This window comes from Mustela putorius, unplaced genomic scaffold, assembly GCF_011764305.1.
Source record: "Mustela putorius furo isolate JIRA1106 unplaced genomic scaffold, ASM1176430v1.1 tig00003853_pilon_pilon_pilon, whole genome shotgun sequence".
In the NCBI taxonomy this organism is placed as follows: domain Eukaryota; kingdom Metazoa; phylum Chordata; class Mammalia; order Carnivora; family Mustelidae; genus Mustela; species Mustela putorius.
Genome location: NW_025422005.1, coordinates 42,376,931 through 42,386,985, shown reverse-complemented (window position 1 = coordinate 42,386,985; position 10,055 = coordinate 42,376,931). Strand labels below are relative to the sequence as shown.

At 50.0% G+C, this 10,055-nt stretch overlaps 1 protein-coding gene across 1 annotated transcript in view; it reads left to right on the top strand.

Annotated features, from left to right (window-relative positions):
• Nucleotides 1-3,649: 3,649 nt before the first annotated feature.
• SLC1A7 (solute carrier family 1 member 7) overlaps nt 3,650-10,055 on the top strand; it is a 43,962-nt gene continuing 37,556 nt past the window's right edge. Inside the window, exons 1-2 of the mRNA XM_004774430.3 lie at nt 3,650-3,872; nt 9,404-9,483. Of these exons, the coding sequence (XP_004774487.1) occupies nt 3,696-3,872; nt 9,404-9,483 (257 nt within the window). The 5' untranslated portion in view covers nt 3,650-3,695. The remainder of the gene's footprint in view (nt 3,873-9,403; nt 9,484-10,055) is intronic.

Here is a 10,055-nt window from a genome sequence, read left to right as displayed (position 1 = left end):
TAACGCTCGCAGGAATCCACACCAAGACGGCTAAGCTGTCCACAGAAAACCTTCCTGGAAGGACCCAGCCTGTAGTAGGCTGGGAAGGCATGTCAGGGAGGAGGTTAAGGCGCCTCTGGTATGTCTCTGGAAAGCAGCCAACAAACCAGAGCTGTCATCACCAAAACCCAGCTAGGAGCTCAGACAGCTCGACCCAAACTTATTTTGATACGTGGTGGGTGAGGTGAGGTCTCAGGCCTGCCGGCCACTCCAGGACACTGTTTCATGGCAGGTTCCAGAACCAGCCCTTGCACTTCCAACCTGGGCGCCTCTTTCAGAACAGGCTCTCCTCTCGCCTCCCCCCTGACTAGCACCCCCTTCCCTGGGTTAACTCCTGGCACATTCAGGTCTCTAAGTGACCCCTCCTCCAGGAAGCCTTCCCACCCCTGCCTTCCCGGGCTGAGTAGATCCCTCTGCTGGTGCTGGAGTGCCATCAATCATTAGCAAAATGTCAACGGGGCACTGGACCTGTGCTTTTGGAGTCAGAGGAAAGGACATTCCAGGCAGAGGAAACAGCGTGGGCACAGGGGGGAAGGCCGGAAAGAGGTGTGGGGCTGAGAGACTCACGTGGGTGGTGTCCGAAAAGCTCCACATCTGTCGGATGCAAAGAGGTGATGTCCTGGGGAGGTGAGCACATGCAAGCCCAAGGCCCTCAAACACTTCTCTAAGGAGCAAGGACTTCATCCCAGAGTCTGGAGTGTTCCAAAGTTGTGTTTCCCAAATACTAGACCCATGGACGTCTCTGCTCCAGAAGAGGGCTGAGGTTCTGCATCCGCACTTAGAGACTTCCTCCAACGTATGTCAGTATCGCAAAACTAAACAGTGAAACGGACAGTAACTCCCTGTGAGAGTCTGCAAGGCACCAGGACATGCTCTGAGCACTTAGCTCGCGTCACCATATTTGACCCACATCACAATCCCATCAGCTAGGTACTGTGGTATTATTCCTATTTTATAGAGAAGATAAGCGATTTGCCCAATGTCATGTAGACCGAAAATTTGAACTTGAGCAGTCTGACTTTGAATTGTTCTGGAGTAAAAAACCCACTTAACTTTGTTTCAACCAGCATTTCCCAACTTGTTTCTAATTACTGAAAAAATTTTCGCATATCTTGTAACATTGTAAGGCAACTGAGTCTGTGGGCAACAGGGAGCTATTAATGGGTTCTTATCTAGGACCTTTTCGATTTGATTCGCAAATATCCTTAGTAAGCTCATTCTCAGTCACTTACATGTGAGTGTGAACTGGTCTTCTTTTAGAGCCCCCTCAATTTTCTTACAAGCTTCCTGAAGGCAAGTACTGGTCAACACGTTGCTGTTTCCCTAGTACCCAGCACGGGTGGCATGACACGGTGCTGTAAAAACATTTGCTTGAATGAGTTGTAATTTTGCCTGTTGAAGACAATGGGAACAGCGGAAAAAAAGGCCTGGAGTCTGGGAGGTAGGGGGTGGTACTGTCAGAGGGAAAAGGATGGGAGACAGAAGCCATTGTGGGATCACCTTGGGAGTCAGAGTCTTGAGGCTGACATGGAGAGCAAGGCACACCTGCATCAGTGGCGTGATTAGGGCCAGGCCTGGACATGGATTAAAACACAAATCCAGGGGCACCTGGGTGGCTCAGTGGGTTAAAGCCTCTGCCTTTGGCTCAGGTCATGAACCCAGGTCCTGGGATCAAGCCCCACATCGGGCTCTCTGCTCAGCCGGGAGCCTGCTTCCCCCTCTCTGTCTGCCTCTCTGCCTACTTGTGATCTCTCTCTGTCAAATAAATAAATAAAATCTTTAAACACACACGCACACACACACACAAATCCAAATATCCAAATAAAAGAGAATATTTTCTCTTTTAGACAGTAACTAAACCAACTGATTAACTGGAAAATGAGGCATTTCTTGGAGTAGAAGGTGTGTCAGAAAATTCTTGGTTTTAAGAATCAGAGTTGGAGAAAACATACCTCACAGACCTGTAGTCATTCTACCCTTACTCCCCAAAATTACCAGCAAAGGGCAGGGCCTTCGGAAGTTTGGCTTATTGAACAGAGGGGTCCTTAGAAAGTACTCAGCCTGGTTCTCTCGTTCTTTTTTTTTTTTTTTTTTAGACTTTTTACTTATTTTCTCAGTAGGCTCCATTCCCAATTTGGGGCTTGAATTCACAACCCTGATATCAAGAGTCACATGCTTTACTGACTGAGTCAGTCAGGTCCCCACACCCCCTGCTTCTCATTCGAAGGCCAGCAAGACTGAGGCCCAGAGAGGGTGAGGTCACAGAGCTGGTTAGATTGGGACCAATATCCAAGGGTCCCCTCCCAGTTGGGAGCCCTGTGCCTAGCTTAGGGCCTACACCCAGCCCCCTCTGCCTAGACCCAGCGGTTCCTTGGCCCCATCACCTCCACCATCCTCCTTGTTCCCTGTGTCAGAGAGGCAGCCCTTTCCCCCCTGCACAACCCCCCTACAGCAGACTGCACTCCCTGCTGCCGCCTGACTGCCCCTAATGAGATTACAGACTCCCCAGGAAACAGACTAGAGTTAATTCCCTCTAGCTTTAAAGGGCAGTCCAGGCCACGAGAAAGAGCAAGCTTTTCTCAAAAAATTGCTAAATGTGGACAGTGATCCTCACAGCTCTCTCCCCTCTTCCGCCCAGCACAGTTCAGCCCTGCTTTCACAAAGAATCTTGGGATGGGACACCAGCCCCAACCAAGCAGACACCATTATTATGTTTGTCTTATGAATGGGGAAACTGAGGCACCGTGCCCATGGTCATACCACCCAGCTGGTCAATGGCAGAGCTGGGACTTGAATAGGTCCCTTGGGCTGTGTCATTTTTCAAAATAACAGGCCCTGAGAGCCTGCAGAGTCCCAGCTTCAGGCTTGAAGCAACAGTGAGGAATTCACGTCACAGTGAATGGCAGGCCCCAAGTCTGAACCCAGGTGCACTGGACTCAGAGCCTACAGGCCCCACGATACTGCTAAGCACTTCTGAAGCCACCTATCTGTCCCTGGGGCGCCAATCAAACCATCACAGGCCTGAATTCCATTCTGCTACTGTAAGCTCTGTGACCACGACCAGAAGACTCTAATTCCTGGGGTCTCGATCTCCCTTTCAGGAAAGCAATCGTTGAAATCTTAGGGTTGTTGCAATGACCCCTACAACTCACACAGGTCAAGCAAGTGAATGGGCCTGGCATACAGCGCATGCCCTTTGTCTCAGTTTCCTCATCTGTAAAATGATACTCCTAGTAATTGCTTCTTGGAACTGATTATTAGGATTAAATGTGCTAGTGTAAGTAATATGCTTCTAGAATAGCACCTGGTACACAGTAATGCTTAATTATTGCTTTGCCTTCAGCTCTTTCTGGAATAAAGTACGGGTAAAAATCAAATCAACCAAGCAAATCTCTGAGCCTATCCCCTGTTTAAGAGGTGCACTTGGCTTTGAGGTCCAAAACCCCAGACCACGTGGCTGCTCTAATTTCCCAGGCCCTAATCTGTTTCTGGCTCCTAATGATGCAGCCGGTAATAGGATTGTGGCTTCCCTCTGGGGCAGCCATGCAGGCCATGGCCATGGGGCTGTTGACCGGTGCTTAGCAACTGCTCCCCCAGCCTGCCGAGCAGCCAGAGCCCCTGGCTGGGACCCTGTGACCCCGGCTGGCTTCACATGCATGGAATGGTACCGTGCCCTGGGCCAGCAGGCTGGGCTCACCATGGTGCCAGGTGCCATCCTGGCACGAGGGAAGGATGTGTGCAAGAGAAATGGACTACTCATCCTGTCTGTGCTGTCTGTCACCGTGGGCTGCCTTCTCGGCTTCTTCCTGAGGACCCGTCGCCTCTCACCACAGGTCAGCCACCCCAGAGCTTCTCAGGGTCCCTGCCGAGGAGGAGTATGTGGGCCTGAGGGATCTGGGAATCATAGTCCCACTCTGTGGCTCCCTAGTGACATGAGAGTGGAGGAGTCACTTTGCCTTTCTGAGTCTCAGTCTTCTTATCTGTAGCAAGGGTGTGATGAAACACTGTGGGGCTAGAGTGAGAGCTGGTAAAATGGCAGGGGAAGTAGTTACAGACAGCATCACCAGGTGAGCAAGAGGACAGGGCATCTCATTCGAATAAGCACAGGGTGAAGACGCATGGGAGCGGGGAGAACGGGGTCTCAGAAGACCGCAAAGCAGGCATCAGAGAATACCTCCCACAGTAGCTCAGATGGAGAGAGACCGGGAAGTGTATCCTGAGCAGAAGGAAGAGCTGGAGCGAGACACGGGGCCATAAAAGACCTGGGCATGTGTGGAGCAGACCGTTCACGGCAGCAGGGGGACATACCCCCAGAGGCAAGGGATAGAGCCCAGGGGCCCTCAGGGGCCTGGCCCCACAGCGCAAGGCTCTGGGAAGGGGAGTGAAATGATCAGATCTCAGTTTGGAGAGATCACTCTGGTGCAGAGTGCAGGATGAGGAAGTCGTGGGCCAGGCAAGGGTCAGGCGAAGAGGTATTTACAGGGGTGAGACCTGACAGCAGGATGAACAGGGCCCATGTGGGACCTGTTTCCAGAAAAGGAACCCTCAGGATGTGGGGGTGCATTGGCTATGGGGCTGGGAAGCAGCGCAGGCCCCTGGGGTTCCGGCCTGTGTAACCACAAGGGTGGCGATGCCTTGTCTGAGCAAGGGTCCCTTTCCCTCTCAGCACCCATCTCCCACAGGACAGGGAGGGACACTCGTATGGCACTGGAGAAAACATGATTCTGACCCTTGTAAAACAGTAAGGGAGACTTCATTCAGGACTACTGGGATAGGTGTCAAGACCATGGACTAAGGGAGAGAGATCAGGCTCAAGTCTGAACACAACAAAGACAGCTGGGGCTTAGAGACAGGGAACATAGTGAGGGGCCAACTGAGAGAGCATTGCTAAGAGGAGACGGGGAGGGTAGAGGGATTCTTGCCGAAGGTAGAGAGGGGTCATTCTCACTAAATGAACATAGCAGGATGTTTGCTCTAACTGAACCAGGAAGGCCAAAGACAAGACCTAACGATGAGGCCTGGCCAAAATGAGGGCCCCAGGCGGCCAGTGTCATGTCTCTTTGAGGAGAGAGTCTTCGTCAATGGGCTTCAGGGATATCCTCTATTTCACAAGCCTCCTCTTCCTGAAGCTCCCCAATACCAAAGATGACCTACCTGGGGCTAAAGCGTCAGACTTCATCTTCCGGGAAAAGGGAAACACCCCCTCCCTGAAAACTGAGCCCCTATTTCCAGGCTAACACTGTTAAGCCACTCTCAGCTATTAAGAGAGGGACTTAGACTCTAGAGGCTGCAGAGCCTTGAACTTGGTCTCTACTCATAAGCGGCTGTGTGGCCTTTGGCAAAATCCTCTCTCCTTTCTGAGCCTCATTCTCCTTGTCTGGGGTGGGGGCACCATATGTCTGCTGGAACTGTCAGGAGCATAAACAAGGGCTCAGCAGTTCCTGGCCTCCAGCAGCGCTGAGTAGCTGGTACTTGACCCTCCCTCATCTGACTGTCCAAGGCCTACCTGTGTCGAGAGTCATCTCATATTCCATACCTTACAAAAATTCTCCCATTCCTGCCTCCATCTGAAATAATGCTCTTTTGCCTCGCTCACATCACACTCAGCCTTCCCCTGTAACCAGCTGCCAGCTGTGCCGCTCTGGAGCCTTTTGTGCAGGTGTCTGGAGCTCCTGGCAGATTTTGACTTGCTGAACATCACATGGGCTTTCATGAGCCAAAATGTGAGTCTAGCTCAGGCTTGTCGCAGAGCGAGCCCTCGCCTCTTTGCTGAATTAAACGCAACAACACAAACAATCTGCAATCTACTTTCTTTAATTTCCCTGAGCAATGACAAATACATTTCCTGCAGGAAGATTATTTTGTGAAAACAAATTGGAATGCTTTTTACTAAAAGCCAAGCTCATCTGGGGCCTCCTTTGCCAAAGCTGCCTGCCCCATCTGCTTGGAAATGCAAATGTGTTCCGGTCTGGATTAACCTGCCAGATAAACTGAAGAAAGGCTGTGGAGTCTTAGAGAAGTTACTTGGCAAGAACTGGCTTTCTCAGCATCCTACTTGGAAATCCAGGAGTTGTTTCTGTGATCTCCGCCTGTGACTCAGAAACTAAACCCTTCTTATTTTGCAAGCTTATGCAACAGGCAAAAGTCATAAACAATTTGCAAAATGGAAGCACATCCTACTTGTGAAAAGAACTTACAAGAGCACAGATTTTTGGAACTAGTAGCTCATGAAAAAATATAGATCATTTTGAGGGGCCCCCTAAGTCGGGAGGCTTAGTCAGTTAAGTGTCTAACTCTTGATTTCAGCTCAGGTCATGATCTCGGGGTTGTAAGATCAAGCCCCATGTGAGCCTGCTTGGGATTCTCTCTCTCCCTCTCCTTCTGCCCCTCCCCCTCCCATGCTCGTGCATGCATGCTCTCTGCCTCTCCAAAAATAAATAAATGAATAAAAACCGAGATCATTTTGAGAATTCCAGTTAAACCATGGTAAATTTACAGTTGCATCCATTTTCCTTTATTTCCTGGAATTCCACTAAAATTATACTTATGGGATTTTTTAAAAGATATAAGCTCGCAAGAGAACATAAAAGGAGACAACGGAGAAAAGAAGTTGAGGGAGTACGATAAATTAGGCAAGATGGCAAGTGGATAGAGTTGAATGATCTCACTTAGTAGAGCACAGAAAGCTGAAGCCTGTGTCTATAGAAGTAGATGCCATGTCAGTTTGGCTTGGAAAACTCCAGAAAGTTTCTGCACTTGAAAGTGCAAAGAGCTGCAGGAGACCAGGTGAAGCCAGGAGGTGAAATCAGGGGCATTGGTTGGAATTTTGTAACTGGAGCAGTAAAGCCTGTCAGTCTGCTCCAGTCCATGTAATCAGGGCGCTCCTCACCCACCCTCTCACTCACCCTACCTGCTTGTGTCTCACAGAGAAGCCTGACAGGGAAATCGGTCCACCTGTGTGCGTTGGGGGAGGGGAAGTGATGAAGCACATGGGTCCCGCAAATGACTGGGCATCTGCACTGCAGTGTGGGATCCCTGTAAGACTACCATCAGCTGGGCTTAGGCACACCCTCAGCCCCTAGTGGAGGTGAGAAGAGACTTCTCACTGAGCCTCAGAAAAAAGATCTCCTCCCCCATCCCACCCTATCCAGAGTAAACAAATCAGACTGTCCCCCATCACCTGTCCTCAAGGAGCCATCACCTGACGATTTCCATTCATGCACACGTAAGTTCAGTGCCTCACACTTACATACGAGGAGAAAGCCAAAGGCAAAGCTTCTAACAGAAAGACAGGGACTAAAGAAACAGAAAAGAGGGTCTCTAATGAAGCAGAGACAATGCAGGAAATAGAAGAAAAATTTTAAAATCTTGCCTTAAGTTCTTCAGAGATGTAAGAGAAGATACAGTGACCATAAAACAGAACAGGATGCAAAAAGAAGGAACAATCTGAGAACAAGAAAGAATTTTTAGAAATTAAAAATCGATGAGGCAAGATAAACATGTCAGTAGCTAGGATAAAGTTGCAGAAATCTCCCAGAAAGTAAAACAAAACGAGATGAAAATAGAAGAAAATCGGAGATGTCCAACATGCTCTCTAGTATGTATGGGTTTTTGAGAGAGCTAACAGAAAAAATGGAGAGAAAATTTCACAGAGCCTATAAGAAAGTTCTCAGAATTGAAATGTATGCACAGCACTATGAATTTTGTTTTTAAAAGAAAGAAGAAAATCTCAGGCGGTGGTACATCACCATGAAAATTATAGAAAACTGGAAATTAACAGAAAATCCTTCAGTGGTTCTGAGGGAATGAAACAAGTCTCCACTAAGGGATAGAAAGAATGGCTCCAAACATACACAGCACTGGAATCCAGAAGACAAAGGGAAATGCCTTTGAAATTTGGAGGGAAAATTCTTTCAAACTAAGAATCTTATACACGGCCAGACTACTATCCGAGGTGAGGGGAGGATGGATAAAGGCATTTTTGCTCATGTAAGGACTCAAAAGTTCCTCTCCCATTCATCCTTATTTCATAAAGATTTCTGGAGCACTGGAAATGATAGTAGAATGGGAAAGGAGGCCTGATTTCTGGGCTTCCACTGTCACCGCTAAGTCCTGTCTTTTGGCTCAGCTGAACTAGAAGATCTTTAAAACCCCTTCTCAGCACCAAAACTATAGGAGTTGGGGCTTTCCAAAGCATCAAACCATTAACCAAGTGTTTAGCTCCGGTGGAAGGAAGGAAGGAAGGGAGAGAGGGAGGGAGGAGAAGGGAGGGAGAAAAGAGGGTTGCAAGTACAAAAATTTAACTTGGATGGTGCTTGAAAGTCCCTGTACCAGCCTCACCCACAACATTACCCTCGGAAAAGTAGCCTCAAGCTAGGTTTGCCAGAAATAGCAAGACTGAGTTAAATTAAATTTAAAAATTTAAAAACCACACACTCAGTTAAATTTGCATTTCAGTTGTTGTTCATCTGAAATTCAAAGTCAGCTGGGCTTAGGGGCCCTTCTACTTCACTGTCGGGTTCTGGTCCTGGGACTCTGGAGACAGCTGATGGGGGAAGGGGACACAGACTTGGCCCCCCCAATCCAAGGCCCCATGGGTAGGATGAACCTAGCGGCCTGTGCAGAAGTTGAATGCCAAGAACTTGGCGGGTAAGGGCTCTCTGTTGAGTGGTGTCCCACCCACTCCAACCGATGTGCTCTCCTTCAGCATTTTCCATGGGCACACAGCAAGGGGCTGGCAGGGACCCGGCGTGGTGTTGGGGGTAACCGCACCCATGGGTGTACCCCTTGCAGAAGGAGGCACAAACTCAAAAAGGCCATGCTCTGTCTCTGAGTCAGTCTCCTCACACACCGAGCTGAGCAGTCTTGGGTGCAGGAGCGGGGCTGCATTCATTCTGGGGTGCCCAGCATGAGGCCTGCCCAGCCTGGGCTGAGAAAATGTGTGAACGGTCTCTAGCCCTGCCCTCCTGCCACTGACCATCTGCTGCAGGAGACGCACGTGCACCGCGAACAGGCGGGCCGACCGAGCAGATGTCAGGGAGAGCCGCCACTTACCGCCATTACAGAGCCTTTACTCCCATCCCATCTGCCAGGTGCTTTCTGTGCCTCCTCACACTGAAGCCTCCAAAGGCTCCTACCAAGAGGTTGCAACCCTTACGTAAAGATGAGAAAAACTCAGAGAGGCTGAGTAACTTGCTTAAGGCTACACAGCTAGTTACAGGAGGTCAAGATTAGAATCCAAGTCTGTTTGGCTCCCCAGCCGTGGCTTCCTCCATGTCCTTGTGTTCCCAAGGAGTGCACGGGTGAAACAGTGCTCGGAGACTGTAAGCAGCCTCCTATACCCCTGCTCTTGCTGTATTTTCAGGAAATTAGTTACTTCCAGTTTCCTGGGGAGCTCCTGATGCGGATGCTGAAGATGCTGATCCTACCACTGGTGGTCTCCAGGTGAGGAAGGGGCAGGGGTTTGGGCGGTTGGGGCTGGGAGGGGAGAAGGTCCTGTGCCAATGGGGGGGGGGCACACACTCCTGCTGTGGGTGGCTGGCCTGGGGCGATGGGCCCTGGGAATAGCGTGCCTGTGGGGTCCCTGTGGTCATTAGGTGGAGGCCCGGGCTGCTGGGGCATCAGGGCACCACTGATTTCAGGCCCATTCAATGGACTTTTTTGTGACTTAAACAAGTGATTTGGTGTCGGGGGACGTGACCCGACTCCCAGGTGACTCAGGGCCTGGGACGGGGACGGCATCCCAGAGAGGCTGTTTATGGTGAATGCGCAGAGCATGGGGGAAAGGCAACTTTGGAGACACTCCGGAGATGATATCCGGGCTCAGCTGGGCAAACTAGGACAGGTGCCCAGACTCCTCTGAGCTTCAGTTTCCTGGTCTGCAAAATGAGAACCTTAACAACTACTTTAAAGGGTGATTGCGAGGACTGCCCCTGGCTACGCATACTTGTATGTGCTAGATGTTGGGGAGGGACTGGGTTCTTGCTCAAGCAGGAAAGACCTTGTGTGCCGGGCGA